This window comes from Gambusia affinis, linkage group LG05 (assembly GCF_019740435.1).
Source record: "Gambusia affinis linkage group LG05, SWU_Gaff_1.0, whole genome shotgun sequence".
Taxonomy (NCBI): domain Eukaryota; kingdom Metazoa; phylum Chordata; class Actinopteri; order Cyprinodontiformes; family Poeciliidae; genus Gambusia; species Gambusia affinis.
In genome coordinates this window covers 16,550,269-16,574,238 of record NC_057872.1, presented here as the reverse complement: position 1 = coordinate 16,574,238, position 23,970 = coordinate 16,550,269, and the positions used below count along the sequence as shown (strand labels likewise).

Sequence of the window (23,970 nt, the reverse complement as noted above, 5' to 3'; positions counted from 1 at the left end):
TGGCACACCAAACAGGGAGCTTCGGGGTGATCTGTCGGTTCCCAAACGTGTCCTCAACAACTTCGACGGACTTCTAGCTTTTAATATAACGAGTTAGGGTGATTTTGGAAAAAAAGAGCGGGAGTTTCTAATTATACTAAGGTGTGTCTGTTGTTTAAGAGAACAAAACAGAAGCGTTGCAAGAGAAAGTCTTCTAACAACAACAACAACAACAAAAAAAAGACCGAAAGGCGTTTCTTCAACTGTCCATCTGAAGAGAACGGTGATGTCAGATGATTTTTACAGTTCCGACATATCGACTTCCATATGATCAGTGGTTGAATTGCTGCAATCTGGGGTCATTTTTATGGGCTCTCACACTCCGAAATAAGGTAAGCAGAAATCTGGTGATAATTCAAGAAAATATCTGCAATAGAATATTCCGGAATTAGTGGCAGGCAGACCAAATGTTTTTCCAAAACCCTTTGGTAAGATTATAATTCTAAGATTTGCATTGACGCGAAAGTTTTAGACTACTCAGCTTCAAGGTTTTATAAAGAAGTTGTGAACAATGTATTTCTCTTCTTGTTGTGCTCTCAGCGCAAACGAATAACATAATGTTGTAATCTTCTTATAATTTTGTAATAAATAATTCCTTCAGATTAGACCCGGCTTGTTTGGTTTACCGTATAAGGATTACATGCATTCTCAAGCAATAATTGGGATCATTTATCTGAAGTGAACGATGAAACAATACATTTAGAATAAACTCTTTATTGGAAGCTTATCAAAACAAACTCAGCTGAAATAAGTCTAAGATACCAGTCAGTAAAAGGACTATTTTAATGGAACGTCTTGTGTTTTTATAGGCCACGAGTCATAGGGACTTTCCACAGGAAAGTCCCTATGACTCATTATGATTCATTTCAAATGAATGGTGTACTGTGCAGTACACCAAGAAGACTAAGGCTTCTTGCAAGGTCTCACCTCTTGCTCTATAAAAGCAAATTAATCATTTGCTTTTATAGAGTGATTAATACAAGAGCACAAAGACAGAAGAACATGAATTATTAAGTTTAAGTAAGAATTGTGAATTTGAGAATTCATAAAAACAATTTGTAAGAAAAATCTTAAAGCTTAATTTGATACGTTACGAAATCAAGACAGTTAATTAGATTTCTGAATAGTTCGGGGAAAATAAGTATTTATTTTCGCCAATTTACTTATTAAAAATGGAGAGGTTTGTAAATATTGTGGTACGTACACCTCAGCTGTAAGAGACAGGATTTGAAAAGTCCAAGAAATCACGTTGTATAATTTTCAAATAATTAGTTTCAATTGTATTGCATGAAATCAGTATTTGATCACCTGCCCTGCTGTCCTCCACTCATTGCTTCTACTAATTACACCCGTTTGAACTCCAGGGCCGGGTGTCTTTTATACAAATAAAAGACACCCGGCCCTGACACCAGGGACAAAACTGGTGTCAAACACTGGGCTGAGCTACACTGAAAGCAAACAGCTGGTAAAAAGGAAATTATAAGAAAATCTCCATCAGACTAAGGCTTCTTGCAAGGTCTCACCTCTTGCGAGTATCAAGGTTTGTGAAAAAGGTGAGGGATCAACCCAGAAGTGCACAGGTGGACCTGATCAGTGACCTGAAGAGAGATGGGCCCACAATCTCAAAGGTTACTATTGCAGGACGAGGATGGATGAACATGTATTGTGAGATTTTTTTTTTTTTTTTTTAGATTTAAAAGTAAACTAAAATTCCTGCTGCAGTGTGTCCCACCTGGTTGTCAGACAACTACGGAAAATAGGTGTTGACTAGGGTCAACAACTATTGGAGCAAATTCTGCAGAGTTAAATCAACACTATGCCGAGTCTATTTGTTCCTTATCAGAATTGGGGTTAATTTAACTCTCTTCAGTTATTTCAACAAGAAATTGAGTAATTTTAACACTTGTGTAACAACGCCTAGGGCTCTAGCTCCAGGCCCTTAAAAGAAATCAATTGCAAATTGTCATATAGTACATTTATGCATAATTAATGCAAAAGGACGTTTAATCAACTACTTTGTGCTTGGAAATTTAAATACTTTTCAGTAGTCATGCATTTCTGTTTAAATAATTATTGTGATCTTGTGCTGCATTCTTATTTAAGAAACATTAAATTGTGGGTTCTTTTAAAACCATAATCATCAAACTTACAAGATACAAGGGTTTGAAATATTTCACTTTGTGTGATGAATCTACATCACGTATTAGTTTAAATTTTTCATGAAATTGTAATTTGTATGTAGTGTAGTTCACACTCCATCCGCTGGGAGGCAGTGATGAGTTACACGGCACCTCAGAGTAAATAAAAAGGAGGAAACCAGCGGGCTGATGATCAGTCCGAGGGAGAGAGGAGGCAAGAAGAGCTGGCGGAGCTCACAAAGTTGTTATGGATAAGTTGAAACAGGATTTCATCTCTTAAACCCTTTAAAATCCTAGGATACGTAGGCCAGCTATGTAAGTATTAACAGACACATCATGGTTGTATAACTTTTTTTTTCTCTCTCTCTCCTAGATATTCCCGCCCTTAACTTCTTTGTGTTTCCTGTGGCGTCTTCCTTCACATTAAGGCTTTAAAAATAACACTTGTGTTCTCAACTTTTTCACCAGAGCCTTCTAAATTTACAGACAACACCCAGCCTGCAGGAACGAAGGATGGAAAGAATGAGCACGATCCTCAGACTGGAAGGCCTGGACGTGAAGGCAGGCACTGAAGATATACGGACCTTCTTTCAGTCCCTGCACATACCTGATGGAGGGGTTTACATTATGGGAGGACATCTCGGCGAGGCTTTTATTTCGTTTACCACTGCAAGTGATGCACAGGCTGCTTTGCTGCGCAGTGGGAATTTTCTCAAAGGCTCCATGGTGACCCTGCACATCAGCAGTATGGAAGAGATAGAGCAGAAATTCGAGGAGTCTTTAAGTAGCAAGAAAACTTCGCTCACTGTAAGAAAACCTCATCCACGTTCAGCTAAAAATGAAATGTCAAGGCAACATAAGTCTAAAAATGGCAATGTTAAGTGCAAATCCAGCTCGCATGACGTTTACCTGGCTAAGATGAAGCCCAAATCCGGATCTCATGGCATTAATATACTGAGGCCCAAATCCAGATTGCATGACGACAACATGACTACAATAAAGCCGAAATCCAGACCACATGATGTTAACAAGACTACGAAGCCCAAATCTAGGCCGCGTGATGTTAATATGATCAAGGTGACGCCCAAATCCAGGCCGCATGGTGATAGTACTTCAGTTTCATCTTCAGCTGCATTTCCAGTTGATCCTGATCCTGCTGATCTGCCAGCTTCTAATGCACAACATTTTCAGCCGAGTACAACAAACATGCCTGCTTCAAATGCACAACTACTGGATACTGATGCTTTTTTTCTTGGAGTTTGTAGTGTCCTTCAAAGGCTCCAATCAACTCAAACCACGGTGCCAAATTTTGAGTTTCCCCACGTTGACAGCGCAACGTCCTCTGTAGCGGTCAGAAATCCAGAACATACACTGGACTTGAGGCCAGGCTATGTTCGGCTATTTGGGCTGCCAGCTTCAATTACTAAAGAAGACATTTGCAAGTTCTTCAAAGGATTGCGTGTAGAAGATGTTATAGTTGACGTCGAATTGGGAATCAGTCGTGGCTGCCTTGTGAAGTTTGCAGATATGCAAGATGCATCTGATGCTCTTGGCTTCAACCAACAGTTGCTGGGCTCCATTCATGTGGAAGTACGTGGAGCAGATGAAAAGCTGTGGGTCAGAGCTCTTCAGGAATATAGTAAGGCTTTTGATGACAGGTCAAGGTGTAAACATGAAAGATCTCCAACGGAAAAGGCACACTATGAAAGAAGACCTGTTGTTTTCCATAAGAGGACATCTGATCAAGTTCCGTTTAAACCATTAAAACGCCCAAAACTTGATGCGGAACCCAGTGCTTCATTATCCAGACCATCGGAGTACACAGTCATGGTCAGAAACCTGCCAGAAAACATGACCAAGACTGACATAAAAGAGCTGTTCAGATGCCCAAACCTACCGCACAAAAATGTTCTTCATCTGCTCGACGAAACAAACAATATCACTGACACAGCTTTTCTGAGTTTTAACCGTACCGAGGACTTTGACTACGCCATTAATCTCTCTGGCTGCCATGGTGGCTCTGGTGCCATTGAGGTTACATCAATCACCAAGGAGCTCATGTGGAAAATGATAGCCAAAAACCACCCCAGAAACCAAAGGACTGGTTTGACGGATCCAAGATTACAACGCAGCTTCAGGAAGTCAGAGCCAGTGCAAACCGACGCGCCGCAGAGAGAAAGTCTAAATGAGACGGGCCAGCGGTACATTTTTATCAGGAACATGCCTGCAACTGTCAAGAAAAGTCAGATCAGGAGCCTGTTCTGTAAATTCAGTCTGAGTTTGGATGACATAATGTTACTACATGATAGTGAGGGCTATGGCTCGGGTGAGGCTGTTGTTAAGTTTGAATCTGAACAGCAGGTCACACAGGCTCAGAGGTTACACGGCGAAGAGTTCCTGGGGTCAAACGTGCTTCTCACCCCCATAAATGAGAAGCAAATGAAGGACATTTTGGTGAACACCTGAAAAATGTTTTGCCTGACCATCAATTTCAGCTGCGCTTGACTGTGGAGGTTTCTAGTTTGCATTAAAGATTTTTTTTTATTTCAAGATTTTCCAATGTTACCGTTCTCTTCATATATACCACACAGTTTGCAGTAAATATTCTAATAATTAATGGAAGATGTCCCCAAGTGTTGGATACTACTGCGATGAAAAGAAGATGCCTTGGATTTGTGTACAAACATGTTGGAAATCTTCGATTACTTTTACTCTGCATGGCTGAATAAATTTCTTATATGGCTCTTGAGGAAAGGTCAGTTTGTTTAGGTTCAATGATGAATTTTTTTCAGTTTTAAAGAGAATGGATAATTAAGTTTCAACACAATGTGGACCCACTTCAAAGATGAGTTAAATAAGCCAGAAACAATGGCGAAAAACAGCTACATGAAAAAAAGGAAGAGGAGCAAGTAACCCACAGCAGTGTGGACAAACATGGACTGCTATGGGGGTTGTGTACAACATAATGCTGAGAAATCCTGTGAAATGATTTGATGTTACATCACGTTCTTTATTACATCTGAAAAAAGACAATGGTGACATAAATCAACTAAAACATCCTGTTATGTAAAACTTCTCTTGTTCTGAGGAAGTGGAACTTTAAACAGAGGGGGAAAAAAAAGCTACCCAAAATTAATATACACATATAAAAACTGGACTTGTGCATCGATGAGAAGAGGAGTGAGGCGCCATCTTCTGACAATCAGTTGAAGTATTTCTGCGGAGGGTCAAGATATCTGGATGAACCTACAAAATAAAATCCAAACAGAGATTGAGGTGAATGTAAATTAAAGCTGCGACGTTTTATGAATCTCCGTTTTTAATCAAGTCTGACTAGCAATGCTGTTGTTCTGTACCAGACTGATTACTTGAATATCGGTCGTTTTGCAACCTTGGAGGAGTGTTAGAAAAGTTCAAGGACGGGTTGCAAAAAGTTGATGCCTGTGGAGGTAAAAGCAATAAAAAAGATGTAGCTAAATTAAAATTCAGCTTAAAGGTTCATCAAAGCATAAGATTAATGGTCACCATACCGCAGGAATGGTCCTCAACCTGTACTCCATCAGCACATCCGTTAGCCTTTGTGTCACTTTCAAAACAAGCTGTGCATCGTTCTCATTCTCTATTTGGAAAGATTCCTGAAGACGAAAAATAAGTTACGAAGCACGTACGTCTAGTTTGATTTAAGGAGCACAATTCAAGATTCTCACCAAGTGTTTCAGCACCGCAGGCATGTCGCTACTCTGTGGAGCGGCTCCCAATAATCCGGGTCGGTCCACTGGCTTGCTCATCGGTCTGTCCACTGAGTTTTCCTGGTACTCATTGGTATGTGCTGTGTTTGAGCTTTCAACCATCAGTTCACCTCTTCCATATCCGTCTTGTCCAGGACCAATACTGTTTGCGTACGGAGCTGGAGCCATGCTGTTGTCAGGGAAAGCTGGTCCTGACATGTAGCCTCCATATGCAGGTTCCTCGTAGTCCCCACACGGAAAACCAGCGTGAGGTCCTCCATGAGGGGCAAACTCTCCTGGAAACCTCGCGTCATGGAACCTAGGGCCTGTTAATTACATGGTGCATGTTAATTGCACATTAATATGACCGCAAAGCGTCAGTTCAGCATATTTGCGGAAATCTGAAACAAGAAAGACTTCAAGAAAGAAGACCTTACAGTTGCATCTAAAGAATCAACCCAAAAAGTGACATTTAGTTAGTCAAAAGACAAAGGGAAAGGCATATTCACTCACTCATCATTTGTCCACAGTGATATTTTCAGAGTTTTAAAAAAATATTTCAATTTTTATTGCGCATTGCCAACAAAGATTCAACCAGAAATGTGTTATGGTTGACACAGAACCGCTGACTTGACAAGTTGTTTTTTTTTTGTTTCCCTAAGCAGACAGTCAATGAAATGCTTCATGGGAAGGGTACGTCACCCAAGATTAATGCTAAAGAGCCTGGGCATTCAGAGTGCTGTCTACAAGAATATACACAGAAAGTTCAGTGGAAGGAAAACATGCGCAGGCAACAGGGTAACTTCAGCCTTGTGAGGATTGTGACATGAAGCCAAATTCAGAGTTTGTGGAATTTGGCGAGGACTCTGCCTGGAATCAGTTTTTCTAGAACCACCGCAACGGTCATGTTAAGCCACTTCTGATCCAGATATCGCATCAAAGGCATTTTCGCCTAGCTATGGTGAATAGGGGCTGAGCTGTAGCTCAATTGTCCTCTTTTTTTTTTTAACTATCCTTAAGAAAATCTTAAGTTGCTTGGTGTTCAGTCTGAAGTAAAACGCAGACAGTGAGCCGTCTCCGCTGCCGTTGCTCCAATGTGATTTATCTAACCGAAGCTACCAGGAAGTTAACTTAATGCTTCGCCCTGCAGACATGAGTAATGGAGATGCCAAGTTAATTTCCCATCATGACTTGGCGCAGTCCCACAATGCTGTTTGTATCAATATCTGCTTTGGTTACCATGGTGACCTGAACTGGACTGGCCAGAAAACCGGACTGACCTAAACTCCACAGAGTTTCATTAAATAAGTTGAGATTCTGTGAAGAGCATCAAGATTCAAGTCCAAACGTGTTTGTTTTTCTTCAATATTACCCATAAAATTAATCTATATTGTAAATGTCCTGGATCATGTAAATAGTTTGTTAAATCGTCGTTCTCAAATCAGACAAAAATGGCTGATTTGACCTTCTATTAAATGTTTTATTAATTAAACTGAATAAGTGATGTGTTTTAATATATAATCTGTCAGAAGAGGGTGAGAGCATAAGCTCAGCATAATTGTGGAAAGGATATCAACAGAAGGGACTGAACTTGTAATCAAGAGGTTTATTAAAATACTTAAGTGTTACATTTCTTAACCTTAATTTTCTGTAGGAATTCATAATTGTGGTAGAATCTATAATAAGTTTTAAATGATGATTTCTGTTTACGTAATCAAATATGATTTATAAGGTGATCTGAAAAGAAACAGTTTAGTCGCCAATCATGTGATAATCAGTGTATTTTAAGATAATAAGGTAATTTTTGTATTCTGAAAAGTTATGTGTAGAAGTAATACAAAAGCCAACAGAGAGGAGGAATAATAAAGCCATAAGTAAAGTTAGGGGAAGACAAGAGTGAACAAACAGGGACTTCCAAAAGCAGAAGTAAGTTAAGTCAGAGTGAATTATAGTTATCGCCTTCAGTACGTGATTTGCAAAAAAAAAGAAGAAGAAGAAGTCACATAATCCAAACCGTAAACTTGAAATGTACACAGTAGAAACAGAAAAAAAAGAGAAAAAGTTTTAGCTGAGGGCTGAAAAAAAGACAATTAGAACCCAGCAGTGGTGTTGGCAGAGAGGGAACTGGCAGCCGCTGGTGGAACTGAACCAGCGGCTGGCCGAATACAGAAGTGAAGTGAGCATAGAAAGGTCACAACTAAAAAGCAAGGTCGTCAAAGTAAACGGACGGAAAAGAGGAAGATGTGGGTTGTTGTCAAGAGGACGATGAGAGACACCAGGGCCAACAATGGAGACGAGCTGAAGGGTGAAAAATGAAAGGAACCACAAGAACCATCACCCTGATGCCACACTGAACTGATGCTGTCATTCATACAATAGGAGTATTGAGTGCAAATTACAAGTAATAATATTACTTAAATTACTTATATATATTACTTATAATATATATATATATATATATAAGTAATATATATTACTTATATATATATATATATAAGTAATATAATATATATAAGTATTTATTTATAATACTCAGTATTATAAGTAAAATTGCTTATTATTAGTAGTAAAAGGAGGCACTTTTCTGTAAGCCAGTGGTTCTATATTAAAAGTTGAAAGAAAAAAAATGACTTGGTGTGAATCTTTTTAAGCTGAGTTTTGAGGGTTGCATCATCTGTAAAATAATCACCAAAACAACAAATATAATTTATATCAATGTGTAAATGATCTGAGTTGCACTAAATTAAATTAGTGTGATAAAATAATGTGATTTTCTAGGAGATGCAGAAAGCTCACCAAATGGAGGACCCATTGGTCTCATCTCTTTATTTCGTGGATTAATCGGTCTGGGAACAGCAGAACCTGTGGAAAACGGTAGGGAAAAATAAACACAAATCAGAGCAGTGATTATGAATTGGTGGAGCATCAGAACCATGAAGGAAAAACATTGTAGCCACAGAGAAGTAAAATCTATGTTAATCTTAAGATATGTACAAGAAAAATAATTGATACTCTGATGTCAAAAAGTTGTAAATTTGACAAGAAAAAAAAAAAGGATTTTATTTTTTTGTAATTGTCTAAATTTATGACTTTCATATCAGAGGAAATATGTGAAATTACTGAGGAAAATCCTGAGTTTTTTGGTAGTAGTTTATGCCTCAGTGGTCACTGAGGCATAAACTACCAAACTCTGAACTTTAAGACTGTTGAGGTCTGAACCCCCATTGGTGAGTATGTAGCAAAATCACTCACGGAGTCCTTGAAATGCAAGCACTAGATAGGGCTCCTTCAGAATCACCTAAACATCACAAGAGAAACAGAAAAATATTAAGAAATTTAAGCTACTTTCAAAACAAACAAACAAACAAAAACAATGCTTCCCTCTCCCATAAATATCAGAAAATGATATTTAAAAAATTTAATCACTCTGGACCAGACAGATAAAAATTAACTTGTAATAAATTTATGGCGTACCTTGATTTGCCCTCTCCCCTCTGCTTTTTCCACCTCTGCAGCAGCAACTTTAATTGCCTTTCTGATTGCAGGGTCTTTGACGCAATCTTCCTCTTCCCAGAGAACCTTATCAGGGTGAATTTTTTTCTGTTGCAAGCCAAAAAACAAACAAACAAACAAACAAAAAAAAGAACAAAAATGCTTGCTTGAGGGTTTATTTTGAACAAAAAGGCCCTGTAGCTGAATGGGAGACCGGCTGTGCTCACCATGTATCTGAAGCTGTGTTTCCAGCCTTTGACATGATCAACCATGTCATGCTGCACACGGGCCAGGGAACACAGCTTGCACTGGTAATGCGGTTGGACCAATTTACTGGGGCTGCGGTATTCCCAGACGTAGTGAAGACCTGCAGACATCAACTCATTACTGAGGCTTTATTTGTTTGTAATTTGAAATGAAAAATAGAAAAAAGTAAAAGATGTAAAAGTATCAACACCCTCCAAAGATTTTTTTTTTTTTCCCACACTTGCAAGCTTCAGTGAATTTTATTTTTACACAAAATAGTCCATAACTGTGAAGCGGAGGGAGAAGAAGAGTGTTTCCAAACAACCTGAGAGGTGTGGCATGGATTTGAATCCTCCCCGTACTCCAATACTCCTTACCAAATGCCAAATGTTACTGAATTGGTTAATAGATTCTCCCTGTGTAAAATTTTTATCTCAGACTAAATAAAAAAACAAAACAAAACCTCACTGTCCAGCAGGTTTTGGATATTTTCCTGCTCCTATCCAACTTAAATTAATTAAGTAATGTAATAATTTGCATTACCATCAAAACATTAAAGACGGTGGGGTCTGAGAACTAGCAGCCAGGGCCACTGCTCTAGTCACGTTGTAACTTTTGGACAACATGCAAAATGCTGCAGGAAGAAAAGTAACTCTGCTCATGACCCTGAACATATCACCACTTCTTGCATGATGCTGCCACCTGGTGGCGGTGTTAGTGTAGTAAATATTGAACAACGCTACTATTGAGATCTTCCATTTATCTTGGAATTTTGAGCTTGAATATGAATGTACTGAATATATCAGGCTATTTTTTTTAAACATGATAATTAAGCATTTTCATATAGATATATAGAATCTTAATAAAACAGACATAACGTAAGACTGCAACATGTTCTTACCGATGATGCTGTCTGTGACGTCCTTCAACACTTTGCTCAGAGAGGGGACAGAAAGGAAAGCATGTCCTTTGGAGAACACTGGAGAAAATACAGCAGTGATTAACACAACAACTCCACTATAATCGAAGAACAAAATCCCTTTAGATTTCTTGTCAAACAAAAAACTGCAGCCAAAAATGCAGAAAAGGCTACACTGATGGAGTCTGTTGTGTTGTTGCAGAAATTGCAACAACTGATGATCAGCGAGCTCATTTCCTGACTAACTGAACACCATCAGACATCTTTGCATCTCATTGAAATCTGGGAGGAATCGGAGTAGCTCTTAGCCAATCCCCACGTATTTCCCCACCGGTCTGCAGGACGCTGCAAACGCAGCGCCTGCCGCTGCGCTCAGCATGACGAGATTCACCGCTGTGCCCCAGAAACGAAGCACCTGGCGAAGTATGAAGCGTAAACACTGCTCTTGGCAATGTTTGAAAAATTAAACATCCGACAAACGTGATGCTGCAGTATCACAGGAGAATGTGTTGCGATGTCTATTAGCGCTCAGAACCTTTTTACAATCTAAACTGGTCACCCGTTGCAACAGAAAGGAAACCAAACACTGGGTTAAAACTGTGTGAGGGCACCAAGAGAGTCCCCTGGTCACTGAGAGGGGGGCGGGAGGATCACTGCCTGGTGAACGAGTCACCCACCATTCAAGACATGAACCACAGAGACCCAAGACCTCCAGCTTCAACTCTCAGGACAGGAAGTGGCGCCGTGTGTAAAAACACTTACCTATGTCAGCAGAATGCAGAGGCTGCTTTTTCTGTCAGCGTGGAGGGAATAAACCCACGAGGAGGAGAGAGACACACACAGGAATTAGTGACAGGGTGACACTCAGCAGAGGACGGGACACCTCGTCCACGTCCGCCGCACCATTCAGAGCCGCTCGTTTACTTCATTCTCCGCGAGCCCCGGGTCACGCAGAGACGGGAAAAACGCGGGAAGGAGTTTATCTGGGCTCTGAAATGTGTCATCGAGTGATGAAGACTCATCAGATGCGAGCAGCAACAATAAGTTACTGGTTTTATAGGGGACACGAGGATAACCACAGTTCAAAACACGCAAACATCTGCTGCAGCCAGATAACAGAGCACCGAGGTGAAGACCTGCCCGCTCCTCTGACCAGACGGATGTATTCATGAACAGTGGATCAACGTTTGGAAACAAAAAAAAAAGATGCAAAAATAAGCTCAGTTCCTCTTATAGAGGAACTGATATGAACGGTAACACAATTACTATTATTATTACTGCCCACTAGAATTAAAATAACTGGGAATTTTATTTTTTTTTTAAATCAACATTCTGTAGAATGTGTCTCACTATTTACACAAATATTTAATTGAAAAAAAAAAGGTTGAAAAGACGCACCCCAAGAATAAAAATTCCAGTGTGCCAAAAAGTGAAGTTGAAATTTTTTTTTAAAAACCTTATTTTGATATCAAAAAGCAGATAAATAATCACTCACGTCATTAGATCATGAGTTGTATATTTCATTCTGACTCAACTTATGATCTAAATTAAAGTAGGACTGAACACAAACTGGGCAGCCCGCAAGAGTTTATCTCTTCATAGTAATGCTCTGCGTTTAAGGGATCAGCAGCTGGACTTTTAAAGCTCCTGATAACAAGCAGAGCCAGCCCAGCGCCGATCATCGAGAGCTCAACGCCTGTGTGTGCACTGCATGATGCTGCCGCAGCAGCGGCTCATGGCAGCAACAGCACATGCACCCTTGACCTGTGTGGTGCCAGAGATTCACCACTGTCACCCAGGAAGGACTGAAGGCTGAGCCAACAAACTTATGAGGTTAGTGAAGCTCTCTTATTTTAAAGCTCAAGTCCCGAGTCCATCCCACTGTAAAGCAGGAAGCAGGTGAGGTGGTGGTTTCCTTGAATATGGAGATGGGTCCTTTTCAAAAAGGAGTTCATTGTTCTTTAGATATTTTTTCAGGTTTTTTTTAATTGTCTTGATCTCTAATCTTAATCTTAATCTACTGTAGAAGAGGTTAGCCAGTTATGAAGCAAATCAATTTGATTATACTGAAAAGCTTGGGATGATTTACAAAACTCTAAACTTGTGTAGTTTGTTTTTAAAATTAGTTAAAAATAAATAAATAAATAAATAAATAATAATAAAGGAAGCTGTTTTATATCTCTTTACTGCCATGCACCTTTTTCTTTTTCTTTGGATACGGTGGCCCATGATTTGGGGCAGGTTGTTCTCCTGTAGGTATAGCCGGAACCTCCACCCCAAAAGTCTCCATAGTTTCACCACTGCAACATAAAAAAGAAACGTGTTTGCCAGAAATGAAATAAAACATGCAAGTATTGTAAAAATTAACTACATGAATTTTATCCACGAGCCGCTAGCGTGTATTGTTTAGATAAACTAAGTGATACAACGAAGATAACCAAATAACTTTCCCCATGTAAAGAAGTATTGGAAATATATTTAAGAAAAAAGCGGGTCAACGATGGCTGTATTTATTTAATTGATTAACTGATCGTTAAGCATGTTTATATTAGTGTATTTTCGTAAGAGAGCAGGCCTAGCTTACCGTTCCTTAAGTCAGTTTCTCTAAAGAAAGACAATGATTGGTAGTAAATTCTTATCGTGATAAAAGCTACAACTCGCTTAGATTTCCATCACGCAAACAACACTACACAAACATTCGTACCTTATATTTAATTGCAAGACACGAGTTCCTACCCTTTAAGACCGCCTGGACTGTTTGGTTTCGGAATAAAATGGGCACACCGAGAAGGAGATAGGCTGACAAGTATTTATCCATGTAAAAAAGAAATAAAAAAATAAAAAAATGTTTAACTGCTTTGTCTTCATAAATAGACTTTTAATAAATACTTACATATATGTATTTGGTGCATATGATTAATGTTTACAGTTTAATCTTTTGTAGTAGAATAATAAAAACAACACTGTTATTATTTACGAGGCACTTGTGCGGACAGCTATATGGTGCATTTATTTTTATACCGGGGCGTACCGTACTGGAATCCAGACGTGAACTATTATCATTATTTGCATTGACAACGCCCCTGATTTCATCTTTATTTAAGCTTTTAAAAAGTCTATTAATTGAATAATTTCCAAATTAAAAATCTCACACATTATGGAAATACCAAGATGTTAATTTAGCTTTAGCTCCGTTAGCTCCGCACCCCTTCAGTCCAACACATCGAACGTGCAGCGTTATTAAACACGAATGCTTTGAATCAGAGGACCCAGTGAACAACCAAGACGAAAGGGAATACGTCTTTTTATATAAAATTATAGCCGTAAACAAGGCGGATATGTGTTTAGCATAACTGAATGTTTGATGACGTGAGAAGATCTGACGGTTGAAGCCAAGCGTTTCTTTTTTACTGTGGTAAGTTAAAATCAGGTAACACCCATGCTTGATCCTGTAGGATGTACGTGAAAGGTAAGTTAGCCACATGATAGCAGTGCAGCCGCTCCGACCTTTCATTATTAGTGTTTACCATTATGATTTGGGCTATTTTTACATCTTTGGAAGCGATAAGGTTATCTTCTATCTCATGCTAAATGCACATATTAATTCCGTTTAACTTTGTGTTACTGAAATTCTAAGTGTCCACAAAGATGAAGGCCAAAAAGAAGAAGAGGCAGGACGATTTCCAAAAAGTTAAGCTCAAAGTGGGAAAGAAGAAGCCCAGGGCTGATAATGCCACCAACACTAACTTCCGTACAAGAGGAATCTGTCTGCCTGACCAGTTAAAGAGAGACACAAGCGGTCCCACAACTCACAGACAGCTGGGCATCAATGTAAGTTCTGCAGAACTCCAAAACAAACCTGATATTTACATTGGATTTCAAAAGTATTCACACCCTTTGAACTCTGTCACGTTTTCTCAACGCACAGACAAACCTCAGTGTAATTGTGTTGGGATTTAATGCTTTACAGCAGGGATGCCCAAAGTCGGTCCTCGAGGGGCGGCATCCTGCACGTTTTAGTTCTCACCCTGGTAGTACTAACAATCTTTTCAGCATGTCAGTGTTCTTAAGCCTTCTAACGAGCCATCATTTGATCCAGGTGCGTTAAACCAGGGAGAGAACTAAAACATGCAGGATGCCGGCCATCGAGGACCGACATTGGGGATCCCTGCTTTAGAGCATCAGAATTTAAAATGATAATAAACTTTTCAAAAATATTAATAGATTTAGCTTTAATTCATACTTTTTTTAAAATATCCAGGAGCTCCTGTCTCAGCTGCATCATTACAGTGCCAATGTGAAACACAGTGCCTTGCTGGGGTTGAAAGAGCTGCTGTCTCTGAGTCCTTCTCTGTTGGAACAGCATCTTTCACGCCTGCTCTCCGAAGTGGCAGCTGTTCTCACCGACAAGGATGGAAATGTTCGTGTGGCAGCAACCCGGGTTCTCAGGTCCGAAAAGCACCCCTTTTTCAAAACAATGCAGGTCTTTAGATCTTAAATAAAAACACATTATCTGAAACTTGTTGCAGGTTCATTGCACATTCGGTGCCGGCAGAACAAGTGGCACCGTTCTTCCCACTCCTCAGCGCTCACCTGACCTGCGCTATGACCCATATCGAGCCAGTTATCCAGGAGGACGCCATGAGTGTCCTGGACATCTTCCTGGAGCATTACCCCTCTCTGCTGGCCTCTCGACCCGTGGTGCTCCTCACCAACTTCCTGGAGCTGATCTCTCACAGGCAGAACTCTGGAGGAGCCAGAAAGGCTCAGGACGCCAGGGGCCGAACCTGGACACTCTCAGTCCACCCAGACAGGAGAGTGACCAGCCAGCAGTGGCGCCTCTCTGTTCTTCTTAGGTAACTGTCTGCTGACATGGTAAAAAAAAATTAAGTAGTAAAACGATTTTTTAGAATAAAAACCTTGTTTGTTTAATTTCATCATGTTTCAGACTTGGAAACTTTCTGCAAGCGATTGTTGAGGAAAGACCAACGGAGCAGGGCGACTTGTCTGTGCGAACCGAAGGAGTGTTCGGTTCAAGTGGGCTGGGCCGTCTTACCCCCCTGAATCTGAACTGGGAGGAGCTAACTTACAAAAAGATTGGCGTTAAGGTGTATGAAAACTCCGGCGCCACCCCAACTCCCCACTCCACCTTTAAACTCAAGTATGATGTCATTCAGGACGAAAACAATCCCATCACTTTATGTATGAGTGTAACATCTAAGTCTGGTTTTCTTCTAAAACTAACTGCTTAGACCTGAAATGGACCCTGGCGGCGTGGGAAGCAAGGGTCTGGACTCGGCCGAGACCGTTCAGAGTTTCGCGGGCACACTCGTGCCTCTGCTGCTGGAGGTTTGGGTGGAAGCCTGCGCCGTAGATTGCTCCTGGAACAGCACCGAGGGCGCCCACCTGCTCACACCCGACGCCACGTCCGTAATGTTCCAGGTCTTGTCTATTCTCCAGCTGCTGAGGAAACTGCCCACCCACCGTGAGAACAAGGAGGCACTGGTGAGATGAGATATGTACTTTGTAGTTCTGTCTTTGTTTGTGTTCAGGTAATTTATTATGCAACAAAAGAATAACGGAAGGCATTGCTCTTGGTCAGGATGCTTGGTTTCGTAAGGAATATCTGGAAGACTTTAAGCAACACTTCATGAAGAACTTTCCGTATGGTCTTCGGGACACACCGAAACATAAGAAGAAAGTTGATCTCAAGAGGTAAGAATCTAATACTGTTCACTCTAGTGGTAGGCGATGTGGTCTTAAAGTTTTATCCGTATATTTTGTTGTACTGCTGTGATAACAAACGTGACAAAAAGAAGCTATTTATCATAAATAAAAATTCTTATTGTGACGAGATATTTATCATGACAAATGATGAACGATACAATAAATGTCCACCCCTAGATCAAACACATTGATCTAGCAAACAAACATTTGCTTTGTGTAGCAAAAGGTCAGAAAACTGAATTGATTAGCTTTACATCGTGTTATAATATTATTCCCTCATCAAACACATACCTGTAGTGCTGCTTTGATTATTTTCCACACCAGCTCCTCCATGGATCAGCTCCTTCAGACTAGCGGTAGCAGCAATTAGCCAACACCTGGTGGAACTGAGCATCTCCTGAGCTCATTATAAGAGCTACTTCTGGGTCCAGTTCTCCGACAAACATTTGTAAACACTTGGAAGATAAAAGTTGATGTGTTGTTCTATCATTTAAAATCACAAGAAAATGAAGGTGGTAAAAGTTAGAATGAGATCAAATATAAAAACATTTGAGTGTCTGCATAGTATTTTATTAGTGTACCTTGCTAGAAAATGTCCATATTATTTTTGGATCCTTCAGTGATAGATGCTTTTGAATCAGACATTTCACATTTCAAATCAGACAGGAACCAAACAGGGAGCTTTCTAAAACTAGCTTTGCTTTGATCGACTGATTTTCTGTAGTCGGATATCAGTAGACGTTTGAAGCAGCTGAGTTTGCCGACACTTTACTTTCCTCTCTGCAGGAGCAAACAGACAGCGGCCGTCCCTTCTTCCACCGTAGAGCCCCTGGCTTTAAACATCACGCTCTGCCAGGTCATGGTGTCTCTCAGCCAGAAGCAGAGCCTCGGTCACAAGGCAGAGGGGGACTGGCTGTCACCGCTGAGGGCTTTTGTTCGGGACACGCTGGGGAACGGTCTGAAGCTGAGCTACAGGCAGCTACACATGCTGCTGCGCACCGTGTGGAAGATGGTGCTCACGCAGCAGAGCCGAGGTAAGCATGCGGATGATTTCATCAACGCAGAGGCGTGAACTTAATGCGACTACAAGACTCCATTGTAGGCAGCGCGGCCGTATGTGTCACGCTCACCCCGGTAAACTGTAGTAGAGGTTTAACAAACCAAATAAAGGTGTCTAAAAGACTGAGTGTTGTAGATTTTAAAGTTAGTTCCAGTAAGTTAAATGGCCCTTCTGCACAATATCATTAGTATTTCTTCACTGAAAAAATACAAATTTAGAAATGGGAACTGTTGATGCTGATATTGGTGTTGTGGACGTCTGCGCTGGCCGCAGCAATGTTTTGCATTGAGATGGTATTTTAGCCTTACGTAGCTTTGGATTGATAATTTTTGAAACAACAATTTACCCTTAGTGGGCCAAAAGAAGCAGCTTTGTTTTCCACCGATGTTTGTCGCTTGTGTGTCGGATTTATGGGTGAATTTGAAATACACAAATGCAAAGGTTCAGACTCTGACGTTTTGTATTAAAGCAAAAAAGTAATTAACTGTGTTAAAATTTTAACGTGTTAAAATCTATGGAATTAATTAAATAGTGCATTAGACCTAACTTGGCCCTAAGTAAGGCCAAAGAAGGTGTCAGAGCATTATAAAAATGGTTAAGGAAACAAACATGAGGATGAAAAACTTTGGTTTTCTTGTTTTTTTTATGTATGTACTTGTATGCTAAAATTGGGCAGAAATAAAAATATGTCTAAACAAGATAAAATAATCAGTTTTATTAAAATAATTAGCCTGAAAACCCGTGCTCTGTGTTGTATCCGAGCAGCAGTGACAGAGGAGCTGCTGGCGGCTGTTTACATCTACTATAAGCAGAAGAACCTGCCGCTGCAGACGAGGTCGCTGCTGCTCTCCTTCTACAGCAAACTCTACCTGCAGGAGCAAGAACACGCACACATTGCCAGGTAACCAGGGAAGAGGTCAACACCCAGATCATCTGATTCTGATTGATGTGGTGGAGTTGATGTGAACGTGTCATCTGTCCGTCTCTGCCTGAAGGAGCAAGGTGTTGTGTCGATGGCTGGCCTCTCTTCCTGTTCAGTTGTCCCAGCTGGGCCCCCGTAACCCAGCTCTGTCTGCTCAGCTGATCGTTTCCATCCATGCTGCAGCTTCCCGAGGAAACAAAGAGCTTCTCCACAGTCTGCAGACATACGCATGCAGGCTCTACGGTGAGATTATGATGATCATGGGAACGTTGGAAACGACTCTGAAATGGCATTCGATGTTTTCCCAAACACTGAAATCTATAATCGTACTGAACTGCAGCCAATCTGCTTCTTTTCAGCCGCTTGCAAATTACTTCTGCAATTCTGATTAAGGAGGATTTTAATATTTTTCAGGTCTGAACAAGTATAGGGGAAAAAGTTTGAATAAATGCCTATATCTAAGGCAGATATTTGTCTTCTTAGTTTTTTCTTCTTTCTTCTAAAAGACAAAAACCTAAAAATATGAGAGGCCATCACAGACCCAGAATATGAGAACTTCTGGGTCTGTGATGGATCATAAATCAGTCTGTGAATCCCATTGAACAAAAAAAGCTCATTTTTTGCAAAAGCTACCGTTTAATTTTTGTGAATGAAGTTGCAACATTGCGCTCTCAGCCATGTGCCTTCTCTCATCAGTTTTTAAAAAAAATGAAAGCTTTATTTTCAGTTATTATGAAAATATCTACAGACATTATTTGTCCCACAGGGGGCGGTATTACTCCACACATTAATCTTCAGACTGCTTGCATATTGACGTTACGGCGTGTTTGTGTGCGCAGCTCAGAGGATGAGTAGATAGTGAGGCGGATGTGTGACACACACACACACACACAGAGCCAAGGGGAGGAGGTGGTCTGACAGAGCGCAGTCCTCCATCACAAGACTCCTTTTGTCTGAGATCTTTTGACATCAGCATGTGCGTCAGAGAAACAAACCAACACACACATAGAAATTATCTGCACCCTTACAGCAGAAGTTTTTCTGTTTTTTTTGTTTTTGTTTTTCACAATAAATGAATAATCCAAGTATCACTGTTATGTAAACCTCTGAGGGTGCAGCGTGTTAAAAAACATTGTGCGTCTGTGTGAAGATCCTCAGGAAGGAGCTGTGGTGCTGCTGCCAGCAGAGTCCCAGCAGCGAATGGTGCAGCTGCTCTACTTTCTCCCAAAAATGCCCCAGCCTCTGCTGGCCAACCTGAGCGGCTGCTGCACCACCGGACGCATCTCTGCGACCCTCGCCGCCTCCGTCATCCATATCCTACACTTTAGGTGAGCGTCCAACCTGAGCTGTTCAATGGTGCATTTTAAATCACATCGCCACTACAGCATCTTGTAGAAACAAACAAAATTGTCCACATTCAATGTTTGCAATGTAAATTGAAATGTTTTTTTTATTTGGATTTTAATGCTTCAGACCAACATAAACTATTGCATGATTGCGAAAAATGATCAGCATTTTTCTGTAGAGGCTGCGGAGACCCACAGCTCAGGTGGGAGAGTCTTTGGAAAGGAAAAAAAGTTGGTCTACAAATCAGAGCTTTATGGAAGAGCAGCGAAACGAAAGCCTGCGTTGAGAGAAAACGATAAGAGGTCCAGTTGTAGTTCATCACCAGACATGTCAGGGACACAGCAGACACGTGGAAGAAGGTGCTCTGGTCAGATGAGACAAAAATTAGCTTCCTCCCCCCCATTATTCTTTGTGAATAAGCTCTGCCTCAGACTGAATGGAGAGCCTCTGTTGAATATTCGTTTTCAGGTCCTGGCTCAGATTCTCAGTCGGATTTTGGCACAGCTTGCATTTTTATTCAACCCCTTTATTTTGGCACCCCGAACTGAAAACCCAGTTCTGCCGGCTTTCTTCAGGAGTCACGTAATTGGTAAATAAAGTCCACATGAATGCAGTTATATACAGTACAGACCAAAAGTTTGGACACACTTGAGAAGGTGTGTCCAAACTTTTGGTCTGTACTGTATGTGGTGGAAAACTAACCCAGCACATCACCCTGGAAATTAAGGCTAAAACAATTAATCTGATTAATCATGACTAATTGATTATAGAAATAATCATCAACTAGTAAATGGAATGTTCAGACTCAAAAAAGGCCATTTCCTAAAAGAACAAGACACTCGGATCAGTAACTAAACCAATACTGTACAAAAAAAAATATACATGTTTTGCATTTAAACCTTCTTAGTTTGTAGATATGTTCTACCCAGAACTTCTGCAAGATATATAGTTTTATCTTCACTTGGTTCAAATTCTCAATTAAGTCAAACGTAAAATCACCGGCCACCACAAGATGGCAGTATAGTGCTTTCACTGTCCATCAATTCTCTTAACTGCATCTTTATCTCTTCAGGTGCAAATTTCCCATTTATTTTACATTCAACATAGTAATCAGTATAGAAGCGAGTTCTTGCAGCAGCTCACCTTTGCCTGCCATGTTGTCTCTGACCTGTTTTGCCCCCGGTGTCAGTGGGCCAGTGTTACACAAATTTGGAGCGGTGAGATTGCAGAGTTCACATGGGATGGGATGTGTGCATAATGGATTTGATACAAAGAGTTCTTTGGGAGGCTGGAATGCAGCATCGTCATGGAGTATTGAGTGCACTGCCTGCATGTGCCTCCCAGCCTTTCTAAAACACACACAGTTATTCACGCACATTTCCTGCGGTTATACATGCATCCTCCCTGAGGACAAGGAGCCATTTTTCATAACTGTGTTTACGTGCGTTGTTTGGCTCTGATAAATATTTTTGCTCTTATGAAACTGATCATTTCTAGATGTGATTAAAGGAGGAAGAGCATATTCAGTTTTTTTAAAGTTTTTTTAAAGAAGCTGCATAACTTTGTGACTGCTGTGTTCTGTGAAAACAGGCCGTTCAGTATTTATTGTTTAGGACACTATCTGATTTTGTTCCTCAGGTCCTCTCTCAGTGGCTGGCCGGTCGGGAGCCAGGAAGCAGCTCTGCAGGACATCGACTACATCAGCTTCCTGTTCTCGACCCTGGCGGGCTTCTCGTCCGAACACCTCGCCGCCCTGCAGGACGACGAGACCGCCCTGCTGCCCTCCTCGCTCTCCCCCCTCTGCCTCTACCAAACGCCGCTGGAGCAGTTCACACACCACTGGGATGTTGTCGAGGTGCGAACTCTCCTCTCGCCAGTCGGCTCCGTGCACATAGTGAAACCGCCGCGGATGCGGCCCTGGAAATTGTTACGTTTTGATATTCTGGACACAGCTGTGGTCTTTCAGTCCCCCCCTGGTCTCTCTCTGTCCCCCACAAAGAGCTCAGAGGAAGGAAGTTTTATCACTGCGCTCCTGCTGAGAGGGGACCCTTTATCATGTTGCGCAGGTTGGAGATGCGCGGTTATCAGGCGTAGTGGATATGCACAAATGGTAATGAGAGCCTGTGGCATGATGGTAGAGTGACATTTCTGCACAGAAATTACCACTAACCTAACTGCGCCCTGGGGCAAGTGTGTGTGAGCTGGTCGGTGGGGGGGGGGGCTTATAATCACTAATTCAGCCCCCTCAATTAAAGCCTCAGATCCCTCTTCTCTCATCTTCCTGTCTGAGTCAATCACAGCCGAAGCGGGGGGCGGGGGACACGCGGTGGCAGCGTTACGAAACGGACCGTGTCAGGTCTGGTTCGGCTAATGAGACGGGATTGTTTTTAATGACGGATGGGGGAGGGGGACGCCGACAGGTGCAGCGTCCAGACACGCTGGCTCTCGCGCCTCAATTTGATAAAAGGTAATGAGAAATTTGATTTGGATTTTCGAGTTAATGAAGAAAAGCAAAGTCTTATTTTTCACTCTTAAAAAGTTTGGCAGCAAGAAGGCCTGAAATTAATTCAGACGGACGGACGGAGAGTTAAACGCAAGTTAAAGCTGGCTGTCATTAGGCAGCTGTTTAATTGTTCAAACATCATTACTTGATTCTTCTTTCCTGCAAACATGGATGAGTAGGAACAGCATGTTGGTTTTGAACATACAGCGGCTTTCCAAAGAACATGGTCAGTCGTTTTCAAAAGCTTCGCACCTGAAAGGTGATAATTTATCCAGTGACCTTCAACAAAAAAGAAAATGTGTTAGAAGGTAAACCAGGCTGTATTCTTAAAACGTCTTAAAGTGTCTAAAATTAAGGCCTTAAAATGTCTTAAACTTGTTAAAGAAAATGCAAGTTGGTTTTAAAATTCTCAAGTTTTGAGTTAACAATGCAGCGTGAAAGCCAACCGCTCCAGTAACAAATGCTTAAATTTTTGTCCCCAATCAAATCGAGTGTATTGGACTATCTGGTGTGAAAACACCTAATGTCTACTGTATACTGAAGATCGTTGGCTCTACATTAGCAAAAAACTTCACCGTAAATGGTGTCAATATGCTTGGTCCACAGGAGGTGTGTCACTGTCTGGAAACCATCGGATCAAAGTCGCAATGCTTTGACATTCTGCAAAATGGCATCTTCAGATACCTGGTAGGTGTTCACATTTCTGCTTTGCTACCATTAGAACAGTTCAGTTCAGTCTATTCCTGTTTATCTCCGTGTGCTCTGAATTTCTAATCAAGACTTCTTTTTTTTTTTTTTTTTTTTTGTCTTAGATGAAGTTGGAGGTTGTTCCTGACAGCATGGCAGCCGGGCTGCTGAGAGCCGTTTCCAGACTCTTAGACCTGTCCATCCTGCCCGCCGAGCAGGTGCTGCGTTTCCTGTCCCAGTGCTGCCTCAGCCTGCTGGTGCTGCTGGTCATCATGCAGCAGCACGCCCCCACTGAAACCGACCACAAAAGGTGCATTCTGGGGGGACAAGACGGCAAGTTTGCGGCTTAGAGAGATTCCCAGGGTTCCTATCACAGCTCATTTTGCAGTTCATTTCTGGAGTCTTGAGTGGCAAAACTTAGAAATACAGAAGTTCAGTAGTTAAAATATGGAATGGATGCTTGGGATAGATATTTTAGATAGCACCATGTTCCATTTCTCACCAAACCCTAACTGGAGATCTGGACATTAAGTTACATTACCAGACAGTTTTAAAGCCTCTTTGTCTTCAGGGAGGCAATCTGGAGTTCCTGTGTGACGGCACTCAGCAGCGTCCCTCGCCTGCTGCGGATCGTTCTGCAGTCGATGCACGTCGGAGACCTGAGCGCCGAGGAGCTGCCGCAGCTCGGCCAGATCCTCTCGATGCTGCTGCAGCACACGCCGCTGCACAACCAACTGATGGCCAACGCCGTGCTGCTGCAAGAGCTCATCCAGAATCTAACGGTAAACAATCTTGAACTTACTGGCAGACATGACAGTTGGGGAGGAGACGGACTGTTTACGTTCTGCATATTTGTGTTTTTAGAGGTTTTTCCGGGGAGCGACCAGAGAGCAGTGGCTGACGGATTTGCTCTACTGTTACAGCGTCACCGTGGCTCACGGCTCCTCTGCACACCGTGGAAGCATGGGCCTCAGAGACATGTACTAACTCCATTCATTTAGCAGAGACGGAATCAAAAAGCTTTTTTTTTTTTTTTTTTTTTTTTACTCGTAGTTCACATAAACTTCACGGTTTCTTGTGCCTGTTCTGATTGTTTCCTCAGTCTTTAATGAAGCGTAGAAAACCTTTGTTTAAAAAAATAGAATAAAAAGGAAAATTAAAA

The 23,970-nt window shown here is 41.3% G+C and overlaps 3 protein-coding genes across 6 annotated transcripts; 2 read left to right on the top strand and 1 right to left on the bottom strand.

The window, feature by feature from the left end:
- The first annotated feature begins 5 nt into the window (after positions 1 to 5).
- On the top strand, positions 6 to 5,431 carry rbm12ba (RNA binding motif protein 12Ba). Of its 2 annotated transcripts, none has more exons than XM_044117909.1 (2): positions 6 to 371; positions 2,646 to 5,431. In XM_044117909.1, the coding sequence occupies exons 1-2, from the start codon at positions 273 to 275 to the stop codon at positions 4,641 to 4,643; spliced, it is 2,097 nt and encodes a 698-aa protein (XP_043973844.1). In that variant the 5' UTR covers positions 6 to 272; the 3' UTR covers positions 4,644 to 5,431. The 2 variants fall into 2 exon arrangements, with proteins under 2 accessions (XP_043973844.1, XP_043973846.1); XM_044117911.1 differs by lacking the exon at positions 6 to 371 and adding an exon at positions 1,430 to 2,492 and having other exon boundaries at positions 2,646 to 4,729.
- On the bottom strand, positions 5,159 to 13,353 carry si:ch211-197h24.6. Its single transcript, XM_044117916.1, has 12 exons — positions 13,299 to 13,353; positions 12,760 to 12,862; positions 11,325 to 11,355; positions 10,545 to 10,622; positions 9,625 to 9,764; positions 9,380 to 9,505; positions 9,158 to 9,203; positions 8,702 to 8,767; positions 5,885 to 6,231; positions 5,708 to 5,812; positions 5,534 to 5,618; positions 5,159 to 5,423 (listed from the first exon to the last, which is right to left on the bottom strand). Exons 2-12 carry the CDS (start codon positions 12,850 to 12,852, stop codon positions 5,380 to 5,382), a joined length of 1,161 nt encoding a protein of 386 aa, XP_043973851.1. The 5' UTR covers positions 12,853 to 12,862; positions 13,299 to 13,353; the 3' UTR covers positions 5,159 to 5,379.
- On the top strand, positions 11,362 to 23,970 carry tex10 (testis expressed 10). 3 transcript variants are annotated; one of them, XM_044117907.1, is made up of 16 exons: positions 11,362 to 12,395; positions 14,200 to 14,393; positions 14,824 to 15,011; positions 15,092 to 15,418; positions 15,511 to 15,723; positions 15,815 to 16,067; positions 16,165 to 16,277; positions 17,076 to 17,323; positions 18,115 to 18,250; positions 18,345 to 18,514; positions 19,422 to 19,599; positions 21,257 to 21,473; positions 22,728 to 22,808; positions 22,934 to 23,118; positions 23,380 to 23,590; positions 23,673 to 23,970. In XM_044117907.1, exons 2-16 carry the CDS (start codon positions 14,211 to 14,213, stop codon positions 23,793 to 23,795), a joined length of 2,826 nt encoding a protein of 941 aa, XP_043973842.1. In that variant the 5' UTR covers positions 11,362 to 12,395; positions 14,200 to 14,210; the 3' UTR covers positions 23,796 to 23,970. The 3 variants fall into 3 exon arrangements, with proteins under 3 accessions (XP_043973842.1, XP_043973843.1, XP_043973841.1); XM_044117908.1 differs by lacking the exon at positions 11,362 to 12,395 and adding an exon at positions 13,628 to 13,977 and having other exon boundaries at positions 14,190 to 14,393; XM_044117906.1 differs by lacking the exon at positions 11,362 to 12,395 and adding an exon at positions 13,630 to 13,977.